A 17,580-nucleotide genomic window follows, 5' to 3' on the forward strand; every position below is an offset into this window, starting at 1 on the left:
TGTAGGGGTTATTTAAACAGGCAGCCTGCTTGCTTCAAGTTGCCTGTGATTGGTCTTGCTACCCTCATCAGCATTATTGTGCCTTTCTGTGTGAGTTTGGACCTCGGCTCTATTTTTTACCTCAACCTTGTGACCTCCGTGGAATTGACGTGACCTTTTGGCTTCTGACTCCGGATTGTGTTTTGACCTCGTTATTGTATTGCTCTCTGTGTACCTGCTTGTCCACCTGGCTTTGACCGTGGCTTTCCTGACTATTGCGGTACTTCTTTATCTTAGGCCCCTGCACGGGTCTAAGCGAGGGACTGCTGCCAAGTTGTACGCCGTCGGTTAGGATGGCAGTAGCAAGTGGTCAGGTACAGAGGTGGGTGGAGTTTAGGGCTGCACTTATCCCTACCCTCTGTCGTGACAATATGGTTGGCTACAACTTACCGTAATAGTTGCACTATGGGTTTTAGGCGTTTTACTAGCTACTGTGTGACCACTGGTTATGAGAATCAGGGACATAAGGCCCAATAGCTGATCACTATGGGTTTTAGAAGTTGAGCTAGCTACAGTGTGACCACTAGTTACGAGAATTGGGGACCCAAGTCCCTTGTGTGAATGGAGTGGTGTTGTGCATGCATTACCACCGCTTATACAACATTCTCAATAATAATACATTTATCCTAATACATAAGTATCTAGCCTAGGAATAAGTGATAATTTTGTTCAATGGGAAACCTTTTTAATTGCAAAATTTAAGCTAAAATACTCAATGATCACTACCTGAACTCCTATACTTTGCATCATGTGTTAGCGGTGCACTTAACTGTATAATTATTCCGTACCATATCCCACAAATCCTGTTTTAATACCCTTTAATGTGAGTGATGGATAATTACTTTCAGTTGTTACAAGTATCTGCACAGACTTAGGTTCTTGTTAATCATGCAAATGGTTTCAGTTATTTAGGGTTTTATGAGTAAGGAAACAGATTACTGAAATTAGGATGTTTCCGCAATATATTTTATGCCGCGGTATTGGGGAAAAAAAACTACAAGGCTGGTATATAATAACATCTGCTTGAAGCATTCGGATACAGAAGCTGTATATTGGAGACTGGGTTGCTTTTAGAAAACTTGAAAGAGAATACAATGATAGATTTAGAAATTTGATACAGTCCTGTGGCTTGAAAAAACTAAAATTAATCTTTTGATATTTTTGTTGGTTCTGGCGTGATGGGTATAGTCCATACATTATTCACAAAACCTATTTCTGATTTACTATGAATGGGCTGCACGTTCCAAATCTGAAGCCTGAAAGCTGAGTGCTTCATTGAAATTAAAATTCCCTTTGAGCTGCCGGTTGCCATGGTTAACACAGCCGTTGTATTCCTAGGAAATGGGGGCATGAAATCCCTTTCAATGGTTGTTAGGAAATCAGCATAAATCACATACCTTCAAATATGTGCTTACACTTAGTTTTGGCTGGGAGTCTATCTGACGTTCAGCTGACTGCTGTGACATGGGATTTTCAATAAGCGCTTTGTTAGTCAGCGGGAAATTTGGTGGAGTGAAGTCATTTCTCAGCTGACAGGCTTGATCATCTCTAGAAGGTCTTCAGTGGCCGATTGGAGAGAGATTGCTATCCCTATTGAGATTCTCCAAGTGTCTGTAAAATTTCCTGACTTCTTACAGCTTGAAAAGTACTTCTGTGTGTATGTACATATATAAATTCAGCCTGAAAAACGAGTAAGCTTCATTCTATGAAAAATTAAGTCCTTTCATGGTGAATCACATAGCCAAAAATAAAAACTGATTTCTGGTTTAAAAAAAAAAAAAACACCAGCATTTAATCTTACTGCATCATATAAGTCAGATGATGACGTTCTGAGTGCATTTTGGTTCTTCAAGCATAATTGTGATGTGTGACCCGCACCCTGTGTTTACTGCATCCAGGTGCAAGTGTCTGTAGTATCCGGTGTATGCCTCTCCTTACTCTTCCAGCTCAAACATCACAGATCCAAGCCTGCTTGAAGCCCTTCAGGAAAAACCTGGCCCTAAGATACGTCATCATTGCTGACTTTAATGTCTACAGGGCAGGGTGTAGGAGCATGAGCAGACCACTGCCCTCAGAGGCAAGGTCATTGATCATGTGTCAACAGAGAAGAGCCTTACAAGCCTTGCCATGCCTCAGATGTAGACGTGATGTCACCGGGATAAGGAACCAACACACAGGAAAATGTCACATGAGTGCAGGAAAACAGGGCGTTACAGATAAACACTGTTAATAAGTAAAACCTGTTTCCTGACCGTTGATAGTGTACTTTATTTATAACCATAAAAAAAAAACTAATTTTACACCATATTATAATCCTTGAAGACAGCACCAGTAGAAGATCAGTTTTTATTTTTTTGCTTATCTGATTGACAAGGAAGAGCTCTTTAGCCACAGTCACAAGCAGACAATACGCTTGCCCATATTGATGTTGTGCCACCTTGTACAATATCCATAGGTGAACGCAACTTTATACTGCATACACTGGATGTATATTTTTTTCTCTACACTGTACAGCATTTCTTGGTAAATATTAATATGTGAGAGGGTTATTCAACCTTTGGCCCAATTAGATTCAATCATAATTTTGCAAATCATCTCTAAAAAGACGAAGAAAGGGGCTGGACACCAACCAGCTGAAAGCCTCTCTGATGAAATTGACTGTGAATGACAATCTGAAGCTCGCTATGCAATAGAATACATGCAAGCTGCAGAAACCAAATGGTTCAGTATTTTTAATAAAAATAATTGTTTATTAATAAAAATGTGATCAGACTTGTCCATACCTTTTACAATAATTCACAGTTCCTGGCATTCAGTATAAATTATTTTATTGTATGTCTTTTACATCTCTGCTGTCTTTGGTTAGGACATTTAGGATATTTAATATGCCTATTTTCATGCAGATATGGAACCTGGTGACATGATGGTCTTTTTGTTTAAAATTCACTACATGCTGCACAGTTGTGGGAAGCTGCAGAACTAAACCTTATTCCTACTCTGCTGCTGGATGTGCTCCCAGCACTCAGCCTTAATGGCTGACCTGGAAAAAACAAGGCTGATTGTGTCACTGCCAGCTTTCATACAGAATGCTATACACATTAAAGCGTATGCTCACATTTGAATACTATTTACCAGCTGATATTACAATCTGTATACAAATGTAATACATTCACTGCTGTACTGATCGTGAATTAGAGCAAGTATTAAGGGTTGATTGGTACCAAAATCAGTGAACATTCTGCCTACAGCGTAGCTGACCTCCTGTAGTGCACTCTGTGCTACTCTGTATTTCGGACAGTAGGGCCTGATTTAAAGACCACACTTAAAGGGGTCTTCTCATCTCAAACATGTCTCCTTTTAAAATAAGCCTTTAAACTCCTCTTTGTTGGTGGCTTCCACTAGCCAGCATGCTAGAGTCTGTCTACACATGGGATAACTCTGATTGCGCTGCCGGAGGATGCGGCTAATCTACAGGGGCACTCCTTGTCATAAATTAGGTGCGCCTAAACAGAAATCTAAAACCGTTCTGAGCTGCCGTAGATTTCTGGCTTCATTTGTGCCAGAAAACTGGTGTAAGTGAAGGTAAATTTGACAGAAAGCTGGCCATGCCTCCTTCCCGCCCTATCACGCCCCCTTTAGGGAAAGTGGCAAGGGTGGAATAAAATCTTACGGATGTAACAATTTTTTAAATAAGTCGCAAACAGATGGTATGCAAAATTTCAATGTCACTTTTCAGGCATAAGTGAGATGATAAATCAAAGTCAAATTTCCTGCCACAGTTTTGTTTTCCACAGTCAGTATACAGCCTGTATTCCAGTGAAGGACAGGTGGTTTTCCAAGATTTTTAAAAATGGGCACAGAGCAGAGGCCAGTGTAAGATAATCAAAAGGCCTTACTCACCCTTTAAATGTCTGTCTTCCATAGCACCATTGCTCCGGCTGCCACTTATCCTGCAGTGATGAAGTCACATCCACCGTTCACGTGACCACTGCCACCAATCACTGGTGGCAGTGGTCATGCCACCAGTGATTGGTAGCATGACCACTGAGGCCAGTGCTCACATGAACAGTGAATAATATATAATAGCATGGACTCGGGTGGCAGTGTCTGATGAGGAAGAATATATTTAAGGGACAGGGTTTTTGTTTGTTTTAGGCTACTTTCACACTAGCGTTCGGGCGGATCCGTTCTGAACGGATCCGCTCATAATAATGCAGACGGAGGCTCCGTTCAGAACGGATCCGTCTGCATTATATTAGCAAAAAAAAGCTAAGTGTGAAAATAGCCTGGGACGGATCCGTCCAGACTTTCAATGTAAAGTCAATGGGGGACGGATCCGCTTGAAGATTGAGCCACATTGTGGCATCTTCAAACGGATCCGTCCCCATTGACTTACATTGAAAGTCTGGACGGATCCGCACGGATCCGCACGCCTCCGAACGGCCAGGCGGACACCCGAACGCTGCAAGCAGCGTTCAGCTGTCCGCCTGTCCGTGCGGAGGCGAGCGGAGCGGAGGCTGAACGCCGCCAGACTGATGCAGTCTGAGCGGATCCGCCTCCATTCAGACTGCATCAGGGCTGGACGGCTGCGTTCGGGTCCGCTCGTGAGCTCCTTCAAACGGAGCTCACGAACGGAAACCCGAACGCTAGTGTGAAAGTAGCCTTATATTACCCCTTGTTTTGTGCCTTTTTAAAAAAAATCTTGGAAACCCTTTTAACAGGCAAGAATAATTCAAAATTGTTAAGGTAGCAGCTCCATTAAAAGAAGGCAAGGAAATTACTGTGACTACATTCCCTAATATATAAGCATCAAGGTCAATTATGCTGCAGTCTTACAATGCCACACATCTGATATGTCGTCGGTTTACATAAATGGTCTGTAGATTCTTGTGCTTCATGTGTAATGGCCTCTAATAAAGCTGTTTGCGATGTCTTATGTACGTACATATGTCTGGTCCATAAATAAATGTGCCAAATTTAATTTGTGTGGTTTTGTTTGATACGTTTTGCGATGTTGATTGTAATAAACTCCAGGCATACATGCTGCTGTATGGCCTTTCTGATGATGGTTGAATGGCTCATTGCACTCCGTGAAGATGTTACATAGAGAGCACAGAAGCACCCTAATAAAATGTAATGTGCGGTTTCTATGCATGCTTTCCTCACTTGAACGATTCTCCTCTGTCTTTATAGCACACTGTACTATCGCATTCCTCAACACTTTACATCTGGCCGGCATGGAGCCTTGAAATGTAGATGATTTTGAGAGGCATAACCATGGGCTTGTAAAAAAAAAATTGGAAACGGGTAGAGGGACTATATAGGAGGCGGTGTGTACAATCCGGGCCATGGTTATATCACTATAGTATTGTGGAGTAACATTTATTCGAAGCTGGTCTGATTTATTGTAGGAATTCAGCATCGGCTGAACTACATTTTGATACAGCCATTTTCCGTGTTCTCATTTTTTTCCTTTCTGCTTCCAGGAGTCATAAATAAAAAAAAAAAATTCACATAGCCGTATCAGGGCTTGTGTTTTATGGGGCAAGCTATACTTTCTAATAGCACTGTTTAATATTGCGTGCAATGAAGTAGGAAGCTGAACAAAAGTTTTAAATGGGGTGGAATTGGGGGGAACATAATTCCCCTATAGTTTTATGATTATAGTTATTACAAGTGATACCGAATTTTTGTAGTCGTGGTTTTCAATACATTTTTTATCGTTTGCTCTATGGAACGAAGTAACGTCTCATTATTTACAGGTCCATCTATAGTAGTGTAAGTGCAGCGGTCGCCATTGAAGAGCAGGCACTTGGTGGAAAGGAGCGCTTCCTTCCTGGCAGTCACTTTCTGAATTGTCCCATCTAAAGGGACTTTCAAATGCAAATAAAGAGGGGCCACCAAAGTGCTGTATTACCAGATATGCCAGGTTTGGCAGATTAGCAGTGTCAGACTTCAAGCACAGGAATTGGAGACTGAAGCATTTATGTGGGAAAAATATAAAATCTTTTGCCTCTGTCTTCAGTGTTCTGGACTTACATTAAAGGGGTCAGCCACTTTGGGATTATTGTTGACCAGTGTGTTTGTGAGATGATTATATGGCACTTACTCGTATAGCATTTGTTGAAATTCTGCACCATTTTCTATAGTTCATAAGGTATGACACCTTTTTTGGCAAATATTTTGTGCTGTCCACACAGAGGTCCTGTCCATAAAATGGCTGCTGATGGAGGGTCAAGTGATCAGGCAAAAAACCTCCATGTGATGCCTCCTCCATTCAAATACACTGCACCTGCCACCTGTACTTGTTCTTTTGGGAGTGTAGTGCAGGTGCAGTGTGTTTGAATGGAGGAGACATCAATATGGAGGTGATTTGCCTGATCACATGACCCTCCATCAGCAGCCATCTTATGGAGAGGACCACTGTGTGGACAGAGCAAAATAATAGAATGAATAGAATACAAGTTGTACTGAATCTTTTGACACATAAAGCTATGTATTTATCTTCTCAGCTCCTCCTGATCTATAACATGCAACTGGTAGATTGTGCTGCGTTTTCTTGGTGGTAATTGTTTGTACAGTTAATCATTGTATGTCTTTTATTTATTATTTCAGGTCCCGGTATTAAGGCCCATGGATCTGATGGTGGAGGCCACCCCAAGAAGAGTCTTTTCCAATGCACACACATATCATATTAACTCAATATCTGTGAACAGTGACTACGAAACATACATGTCAGCAGATGACTTGCGAATAAACCTGTGGAACCTAGAGATAACAAATAGAAGTTTCAGTATCCTTTTGGCTGTGATGAGTTGGTCTTAAATCAAGGGGATCCCTAATTTTATAACTTACTATGAGCTATCTGAGAGGAAGTACAGTGTAATGAAGAGCAAGCACCATCTCCTCTTCAAACAGCTGATCAGTGGGGGTGCTGGGTGTTGGACCACCGCCAATCTGATATTGATGACTTACCCTAGGTAATCAATGTTAATGGCTGGACAACCCCTTTATAAGGATTTTCCCATTATCCAAACTAGGCTGAAACATCCCTGTAATTCCTAAAATTATGACAGTAATGGGCTGATGTTTTGTTATTAAACTTATTTTTGTAGATGGCATACCCCCATAGAGTACTATGCACTTTCCATGAAAATATGGCCAATGTGGCCCAAAATTTCCCAGCGCTAACCTCCACCCCCTCAGTAGTGGTGTGACATAGTGCAGTCACATTATAACCACAGTACTCTTTGGTTTTTACTTGCAAAGAATAGTACTCTGTAGCCAGGCGTAGACCATTTGGGGTTATGCTGCCAGGTTTTAAAACACTACTCTGCATTCATGACTACCAAGCTTCATTGCCATGGAGGAGGTTACTCAGAGCAACATATTAGGCTGGGTTCACATGGGCGTCACGTTTTGGCTCAGGATGCGTCCCGGGTGCATTGCGGCAAACCCGCGCGAGTAGGTACCCAATTGCAGTCAGTTTTGACTGCGATTGCGTTTTGTTCAGTTTTTATCACGTGGGTGCTCTGCATTTTGCACGCGCGTGATAAAAAACTGAATGTGGTACCCAGACCAGAACTTCTTCACTGAAGTTCAGGTTTGGGTTCAAGGTTGTGTAGATGTAATTATTTTCCCTTATAACATGGTTATAAGGGAAAATAATAGCATTCTTTAATACAGAATGCTTAGTAGAAGGTCAATTGAGGGTAAAAAAAAAATTTTTTTACTCACCTCCTCCAATTGATCGCCTAGCTGCCGGTCTCCTGTTCTTTCTTCAGGACCTGTCAAAGGACCTGTGGTGACGTCACTGAGCTCATCACACGGTCCAATCACATGGTCCATCACCATGGTGATGGACCATGTGATTAGACCATGGGATGTGACGTCATCACAGGTCCTTTAGCCGGCAGCTCATGATTAAAGAAGTAAGAAGAGATCGTCAACTACGCGATCAAGAGGTGGCGGTGAGTTAATTTTATTTATTATTTTAAGCCTCAATTGACCTTCTACTAAGCATTCTGTATTAAAGAATGCTATTATTTTCCCTTATAACCATGTTATAAGGGAAAATAATACAGTGAATAGACTGTCATCTTAGAAACCATGCGTGAAAATCGCACCGCATCCACACTTGCTTGCAGATGCTTGCGATTTTCACGCAGCCCTATTCACTTCTATAGGGCCTGCGTTGCGTGATAAACGCACAATATAGAGCATGCTGCGATTTTCACGCAACGCACAAGTGATGCGTGAAAATCACAGCTTATGTGCACAGCCCCATAGAAGTGAATGGGACAGGTTTCAGTGCGGGTGCAATGCATTCACCTCACCCATTGCACCCGCGCGGAAATCTCGCCCGTGTGAACCCAGCCTTAAGGTCCAAAAAAAACAACAGAGCTAAAAATCATTGCCCATCATTGTAGTTTCTAATGCTAGTCAGTCCACCATGGAAATAAGCAGTATTTTGATTGTTTGGCTATGTTTCGGGTGGAAATCCTACAGATTCTGGTATTTATTTGCTATCTTCAGCACATTCAGCCTCTTTTTTGTCTTCTAGTTTACCAGGTCTGGAATTGTATGTGTAACCTTAACTCAACAACAACTAGATATTGTGGACATTAAACCAACCAACATGGAAGAGCTGACAGAAGTCATAACAGCCGCTGAGTTCCATCCACATCATTGCAACACATTTGTATATAGCAGCAGTAAAGGAACGATACGACTGTGCGACATGCGTTCTTCTGCTCTGTGTGACCAGCATTCAAAGTGTGAGTTATAATGATATTTATATACATGATATTTTTGGTTATTGATAATTGTACCGACAGACAACAGGTTCAAATATAGTGCGAGAGGGAGAGGTTCAGGAGGACTCTGAACCATAGAGCACCACTCCCATCCTGCAGTATATTAGACTCGCATTACATTCAGGCCGTACATGCAGTTATGTTTTGAACAGCACAATGTTTAATCTCATTCTGAAAAGGTATTTTGCGCAATATGTTTCCCCCCATTCACTGGTCTCGGCAGTCTTGCGCCGTTTACCTCTGAGGCTAGTGACTGGCTGCAGCAGTCACGTGCCATATATGCCTATGTCACCGCTACATCCTGTAGGCACATACCAGAGGTTAGGACCAAAATGACAGTACTGGAAACAGTGGAATAAGTGGTGAGTATATGTCTTGGGGCTAAAAAGAACAAATACAATTGGATAAACGTTGATCTCTTTAGGTTTTCCTTCTTTAGTGTTAACCATTTTTAGTGTGTATCTTTTTGTGTATAAGTATATTTAACTAAAAATGTAAAAAATTCTAAAGAACAGTTTTTAATAGCAGCCAATAGTGCAGTTGTGATCATCTCTTGTGGTGCCATGTTCATTTGTGGAAGCATATTCCACAAAACATCATTTTTATTTTTCTGCTTGTTCTTTTATGTTCAGTGCAAATATGTCTTATAAATTTTCCAATCGTTACTAGCAGGTGAAGATCATTACTTTGTGTTGTAAAATGTGAAGAGCATGACAGGCAGCAGAAGGAAGTGTCCTTTAATTAACTTAAAAGGAAAAATACAACTGCACATTACACATTAGATGGTTCAGTGAAGCATTGGGTGCAAGCAAATGCCCTTAACCTTCTCAGTGTGTGACCTGAAAATTGTAATTAGCTTGGAAGAGAAGCACTTAGAATTGCTACTTCGCCAACAAAAATACTATTATCACAGTATACTATTTCTCAGACTGGAACTAAACATTAAAAGAGACTACACAAAAGGAGCCAATTCATGCTTAGAAAATTGTCTAAATTACATTGGCGGTGAACTCAAATTCTTTACTGGACCATATGATATTGGTCTTTTATCTATTGATCTATTAAAAAAAAGTATTTTGAGGAGACATAAAGCAAATTAGTTTCCATAGTGGCATCCTTGGCTTTCTATACTTGGTGGTTCTGCACGTGCAAGCTTTAATTAGCCGTTTTTGTCACTACTAAATCCCTGTATTTGTTGGAAAGGAATCTGCACGCATTGGGGGAGATGGAATAGTTGAGTATTTGCCTGATCTCAACCTTTTTCCAAATATCCTGTAGGGAAAAAGATCCAAAATCGGATTGGTTGCAGTGGCCAAGTGTTAAACTCTTTCCTTGCACTAGTTTTGACAATTCCCTCCCATTCTGGTGTTTTTATTACAGTGCCCCAATTTGTCCGGTTGTTGTGTCTTAGGCCAGGCAAGTACTCAACCATGTATCAGATAATGCAATAATAATGTGCTTTTATGGAAATTTGAGGCTATGTGAGATACCAAGGAACTGGAAATGATGCTGGTTCTACTGATTGTCCACTAAATGAGCACAAAAAGTGTTCAAGCCTAATGGCTCATTTACACTGCCCAATTGCCGTCAGATTATCGGCAATAAGTGTTTGTATAAACATTCGTTCCTGATAATCTGTACATGTAAAAGGTACCGCAGATCACCCGATGAACAAGCAAAATGCATCAGGTGAAATGATCCTTGGTGCCAGCACCTCCGGTGATAGTTTCCGGGCAGCAGATCATGCTGTGTGAATAGCACCCTGCTGCGCAAAAACGGTGAGGATAAGCGATAGCACTAGTCATTGCTCACCCTCAGACATCGGAGTTGAATGCCAGAACGGTCTATAACTTTTCTACTAGAATCAAGTTGTTTTTGCAGCATGGATGTAATACAGTTGCTCTTTATTGTTGTAGCAGATTCTAAATTACAGTATTATATTTTCTTTCAAAGTAAATGTAAGTTGATCAAGTTACTTAATGACTTATTTCACCTTCAAATACAGTGCAATGCTCCTGGTGAGGAAACCTTAGTGGTGTACTGGTCAGGCTGAGGGTGCTTACGTCTTGGTAGCCGATTCTCAAATGATTCTCTACGTTTCTCTTGAAAGCGCTGACACAATGAATGTCAGGTGCCATATATTGAATTACATTTTATGAGTTTATTTGAATGTATTGTACAAAGTAGTCATTTTAACATGTTTTTGCTGTCATTTCAACTGTTTTTTAGTTTATAATTCCATTGTCCTATGAGGATCACCCATCCAGCAAAGATGGTTCAGTTTGACCTCTCCCTTGACATTTTTTGATTGATTTTTCCCTTTTTTTCCCCATGTCATCTTCTTGAGTTCAGCAGCTTTGTCAATTTCTGTTCAGTGATGGGCAGAGCTCAACTGAGGCAGTTCATCAGAGTTGAAAACGAAAAGTAACATTGACTTTTATGGATGAATTGTCAGACAGTTGGGGAAATTTAATAACTTTAGACTTTAATCAAAATGCAGAACTGGGAATGACAAAAGAGAAGTAGACCCTGTGCAGATAAACAAGGCCTTCCTGGTAGATGGAATATAAAATGTGGAGTCATCTACTGTCCGTTTCAATTGATTTCCCAAGTGGTCTTAGGGTGAATTAGGTTTGAAGTAGTTTTAGCATGGAAAATTTCCTGAGTATTGTTAGGAAGCCGTCTAGGAATTAAATGGAGACCTTTTTATTTTTTATTCCTGCATATACTTTAAACAAACTTCTGATTTTAACATGTCACAGTTTAATTCTACAGAACGTTAAGTAACTGCAAGTTAAGGCAATTCTCCTTGATTTCTGGTCCGATTGCATGAGGAAGCAGCTAAAGTGGAGCATACAACTTTCAGTACTAAAAATGTATTATGTGCATGGGAGGCAGAGCAGAAAGTCTATGAGGTGGAGCTTCAGCCTATAGCTGCAGAGCAGGAAGTAATGTCAGAAAGAGGGGGTTGTTTTGTCAAACTTTGCTGTATAGCTTAACCTCCTGTGATGATGATCTTTATGGATGGTTATGGATATAACAGAGTACATTAAAAACTTGATTTGAGTAATCAGATTGAGAGAATTAAAGGTGTTATGCAGCGTTTTAGATTGATGACATATCATCAGGATTGGTCGTCAATATTTCATTGGCGGAGGTCCAGCACCACCAATCAGCTGTTTGACGAGGAGGCGGGGGCGCTCCATATGAGCACCGCTTTTTGTTCATTACACTGCACTTCATCTTAGATATTCCCCCCAAAAAATGCAAATATGGCACATCACATGACCTGTATTAGCCAATAGAAGCCTGCAGGTCTTTCTCTTCATATCCCAACTGCCATATAGACGGTCACATGACCCTTATCAGCCAATACAGGAAACAGGTTCTTGGCAATAACCAAAGACAATTACGTTTCCCAACTGGTTCAGGACCCGACTAGAGGGACGGCCATACTAGAATTAGTAATAAGCAATAGACCTGACAGAACAACAGATGTGCAGGTTGGGGGACACCTGGGAAATAGTGACCATAAAGTAATAACCTTCCAATTATCATTCAAAAGAGTATTTCTTCAGGGTGGAACAAAAATACCAAACTTCAAAAAAGCTAACTTTAGTCAACTGAGAGAGGCCATAGGCCTAACTAACTGGGACAAAGTCCTCAAAAATAAAAATACTGCCACAAAATTGGATATTTTTAAAAGCATCCTAAAATCTAATAGTGAGAGGCACATACGTTATGGGAATAAGAGGTTAAGGAACAAGAAGAAACCGATCTGGATAAATGGAACTGTAAAGAAAGCAATAAATGACAAAAAAAAATAATTTAAATCACCAAAACAGGAGGGTAGTGAGGAAGCACTGAAAAAGTATAAGGAAAAAAATAGAATATGTAAAAAACAAATAAAAGCGGCCAAACAAGAGACCGAGAGATTAATTGCCAAAGAGAGCAAAACTAACCCTAAAATGTTATTCAATTATCTAAATGGTAAAAAGTATAAATCTGAAGGTGTCGGCCCTTTACAGAGTAAAGAGGGGGGAGTTGTAGAGAGTGATGAGGAGAAAGCAAAGCTATAAAATATTTTTTTCTCCACTGTATTCACTGAAGAAAATAAACAGTCCTTTATCCTTTTATCTGGACTGTGGTCTGAACTTTGCCTCTGTGCAGTGTCCGCTGATGACATCTGTCAGCGCTCCCTGCACAGTCTCAGCCCAGGCTCCGTGTTTCCCCTGATGAGTCATTCACTCTTCTATGTTTGCGAAACATGCGTGTAGGGACTAGGCAGCTGAGGGCTTATTAGGGCGCACCAATTCCAGGGGTAGGTTCCTGCATTGGCTGATCGCGGAATACCGTGGTCACGCCATTTAGGCCATTGTAGGGCCCGAGGGTGATATTAGGGCCAGCAATCCTAGCATTCCTACACCCTGATGCACACGTCTGCCGTCACCAAACGGTGTGTATATCTATCAGCACTGGACGGGCGGTCGTGAATCCAAGGAGCTTCTCATCTAAGCGGTAGGACCACCGGGTTTAATTTGAGTGCCGCCGAGCACCATTGTCTGTTTTTGGGTTCTGGTTGATTGCACCTGTTCTCCGTAGGTGTACCACCGCGCTGCTCCTTTTATTTTCTACAATTGTATCCAATCATCATGGGACCAAATTTTCTATATTATGTGTATTAAATGTTAAGTTTTAAACTGATCACTTACCGTATATTTTAAAATAAACAGTCAGATGAAATGCAGAATGTAAAAGTAAATTCCCCAGTAAAAGTGCCCTGTCTTACCCAGGAAGAAGTACAGCGGCATCTTAAAAAGATTAAAATAGACAAATCGCCAGGACCAGATGGCATACACCACCGTATCCTAAGAGAATTAAGTTATGTCATAGCCAGACCCTTATTTCTGATATTTAAGGACTCTATACTGACAGAAAGTGTTCCACAGGATTGGCGCATAGCAAATGTGGTGCCAATATTCAAAAAGGGTCCAAAAGCAGAGCCCGGAAACTATAGGCTGGTAAGTTTAACATCTGTCATGGGTAAACAGTTTGAGATGCTATCCTGGAGCACATCAATGAAAATAAGCAAATAACGCCATATCAGCATGGCTTCATGAGGGATCGGTCATGTCAAACTAATTTAATCAGTTTCTATGAGGAGGTAGGTTCTAGACTTGACAGCGGCGAATCAATGGATGTCGTATATTTAGACTTCCTTCTCCAAAGCATTTGACACTGTACCACATAAAAGGTTAGTAGATAAAATGAGAACGCTCGGACTGGGAGAAAATGTCTGTATGTGGGTAAGTAACTGGCTCAGTAATAGAAAACAGAGGGTGGTTATTTATGACTCACCCTCAGATCGTGTCACTTTCACTAGTGGAGTACCTCAGGGGTCAGTACTGGGCCCTATTCTCTTCAATATATTTATTAATGATCTTGTAGAAGGCTTGCACAGTAAAATATCAATTTTTGCAGATGACGCTAAACTGTTTAAAGTAATTGACATGGAAGAGGACAATATACACATGGGTATGCACATGGGTAGAAATAATGCAAGTCACCCATACATACTAAATGGTAAAACACTGGGTAACACTGACATGGAAAAGGACCTAGGAATTTTAGTGAACAGCAAACTAAGCAGTAAAAACCAACGTCAGGCAGCTGCTGCCAAGGCCAATAAGATAATGGGTTGCATCAAAAGGGGTATAGATGCCCGTGATGAGAACATAGTCCCACCACTTTACAAATCACTGGTCAGACCACACATGGAGTACTGTGTACAGTTCTGGTCTCCTGTGAACAAGGCAGACATAGCAGAGCTGGAGAGGGTTTAGAGGTGGGCAACTAAAGTAATAACTGGAATGAGGGAACTACAGTACCCTGAAAGATTATCAAAATTAGGGTTATTCACAAAAAAGACGACTGAGGGGAGATTTAATTACTATGTATCAATATATACATAGTAATATTTTTATATTTATTCATTTTGTTCTCTTCACATTCTCTATATCTCGTCCGAACCCTTTGAACCTTGAGATCCCCCTACCTTCCTCCCCTTTTTCTTGACTCTCCATTTGATAAGTGCTAGGAAATTGGTCTCTGGAATAGGTGCCTTATTCTCTAGGCCTTTGTGGCCCATGGCAAAGTGTCATGCCTTCTTTTTTTCCTCCCTTGTTGAATTAGTCAGCTAAGCGCATCGAGGCCCGAAGGGTAAGACTGCGTGTACACAAGACTATACATCATCATCATATAAGGGGTCAGTACAGAGATCTCTCCCATCATCTATTTATCCCCAGGACTGTGACGAGGGGATATCCTCTGCGTCTGGAGGAAAGAAGGTTTGTACACAAACATAGAAGAGGATTCTTTACGGTAAGAGCAGTGACACTATGGAACTCTCTGCCTGAGGAGGTGGTGATGGTGGGTACAATAAAGGAATTCAAGAGGGGCCTGGATGTATTTCTGGAGAGTAATAATATTACAGGCTATAGCTACTAGAGAGGGGTCGTTGATCCAGGGAGTTATTCTGATTGCCTGAATGAAGTCGGGAAGGCATTTTTTTCCCCCTTAAGTGGGGAAAATTGGCTTCTACCTCACAAGGTTTTTTTGCCTTCCTCTGGATCAACTTGCAGGATAACAGGCCGAACTGGATGGACAAATGTCTTTTTTTGGCATTATATACTATGTTACTAATAGAAGCTCGCAGGTCCTTAGTCTCCACATACACAGTTTTAGGCTCCATTCACATGTCCGCAATGTGTTTTGCGGATACACGGAGCCACGGATCCGCAAAACCCGGCAATGTGCGTTCCGCATTTTGCGGACCGCACATTGCCGGCACTAATAGAATATGCCTGTCCGCAATTGCGGACAAGAATAGGACATGTTCTATTTATTTGCGGAAACGGAAGCACAATGAAAATTGGACATCATATAGTACATGGCAATTACTTTGTAACAAAACTAGAACATCCCTGAACCTCACTCAGATTCAGAGATCGCTCCCCATTCATTGCTCCAATTGCTTTACTAGGTTCTCTTCAGGCAGCTTAGTGGGTGTACCCTTTCTGCTGCTGCTCTATCACATCTAAGGGGCTTGTCCTTTCTGCTCAAGCTCTCTCTCTGTAACTGTCACAGCTTCTAACAGTAGATATGGCTGGAGGCAGCTGAAGTATAAAACTGGGCATGTGCAATCACCGCAGCAGGTGGACGTGCAAATTACAATACAGATTAAGCATCGGGAGTATCATTATAATGAAGCAAGGAGAATCTCACAATTGAACCATTTTTGTAACGGAAAGTAAATTACAAAAGTAACTAGTTTTTCATGCGGAACTTCCCACGTATTGGGAAAATTGGAAGATCAAAACTAGACATAGAACCTAAGACAACATCTGTTTACCTTGATCTGTGTGTACTGCTCCTGGTCCTTCACGGCTAATCTTAGCTGCATTGCTTGCATAATGATATACCGTAAATTAAGTTTGCAATATAATCCGTGCTGACATTCTTACTGTGCACAGCACCCTGAGTAACCCGCAGGCAGCTGCCTTCCACACCCGGCAATGCACTGAGCAATGAGTCGAAGAAACAGAAGAATGTCTAGCATCCAATATGATGGAACAAACCTGCAGGCTTTTTTTGAATATCCATATACAGTGGAGGAAATAATTATTTGACCCCTCACTGATTTTGTAAGTTTGTCCAATGACAAAGAAATGAAAAGTCTCAGAACAGTATCATTTCAATGGTAGGTTTATTGTAACAGTGGCAGATAGCACATCAAAAGGAAAATCGAATAAATAACTTTAAATAAAAGATAGCAACTGATTTGCATTTCATTGAGTGAAATAAGTATTTGAACCCCTACCAACCATTAAGAGTTCTGGCTCCCACAGAGTGGTTAGACACTTCTACTCAATTAGTCACCCTCATTAAGGACACCTGTCTTAACTAGTCACCTGTATAAAAGACACCTGTCCACAGAATCAATCAATCAAGCAGACTCCAAACTCTCCAACATGGGAAAGACCAAAGAGCTGTCCAAGGATGTCAGAGACAAAATTGTAGACCTGCACAAGGCTGGAATGGGCTACAAAACCATTAGCAAGAAGCTGGGAGAGAAGGTGACAACTGTTGGTGCGATTGTTCGAAAATGGAAGGAGCACAAAATGACCATCAATCGACCTCGCTCTGGGGCTCCACGCAAGATCTCACCTCGTGGGGTGTCAATGGTTCTGAGAAAGGTGAAAAAGCATCCTAGAACTACACGGGAGGAGTTAGTTAATGACCTCAAATTAGCAGGGACCACAGTCACCAAGAAAACCATTGGAAACACATTACACCGCAATGGATTAAAATCCTGCAGGGCTCGCAAGGTCCCCCTGCTCAGGAAGGCACATGTGCAGGCCCGTCTGAAGTTTGCCAATGAACACCTGAATGATTCAGAGAGTGACTGGGAGAAGGTGCTGTGGTCTGATGAGACCAAAATAGAGCTCTTTGGCATTAACTCAACTCGCTGTGTTTGGAGGAAGAAAAATGCTGCCTATGACCCCCAAAACACCGTCCCCACCGTCAAGCATGGGGGTGGAAACATTTTGCTTTGGGGGTGTTTTTCTGCTAAGGGCACAGGACAACTTATTCGCATAAACGGGAAAATGGACGGAGCCATGTATCGTGAAATCCTGAGCGACAACCTCCTTCCCTCTGCCAGGAA

The 17,580-nt window shown here is 41.4% G+C and overlaps 1 protein-coding gene across 2 annotated transcripts in view; it reads left to right on the top strand.

The window, feature by feature from the left end:
* Positions 1-17,580, top strand: part of PPP2R2B (protein phosphatase 2 regulatory subunit Bbeta) — a 340,092-nt gene that overhangs the window by 310,670 nt on the left and 11,842 nt on the right. For both annotated transcript variants that reach the window (XM_044277550.1, XM_044277551.1), the window contains exons 5-6: positions 6,655-6,832; positions 8,652-8,816. In XM_044277550.1, the coding sequence (XP_044133485.1) occupies positions 6,655-6,832; positions 8,652-8,816 (343 nt within the window). The remainder of the gene's footprint in view (positions 1-6,654; positions 6,833-8,651; positions 8,817-17,580) is intronic.

Source organism: Bufo gargarizans, chromosome 2 (genome assembly GCF_014858855.1).
Source record: "Bufo gargarizans isolate SCDJY-AF-19 chromosome 2, ASM1485885v1, whole genome shotgun sequence".
NCBI classification, from domain to species: Eukaryota; Metazoa; Chordata; class Amphibia; order Anura; family Bufonidae; genus Bufo; species Bufo gargarizans.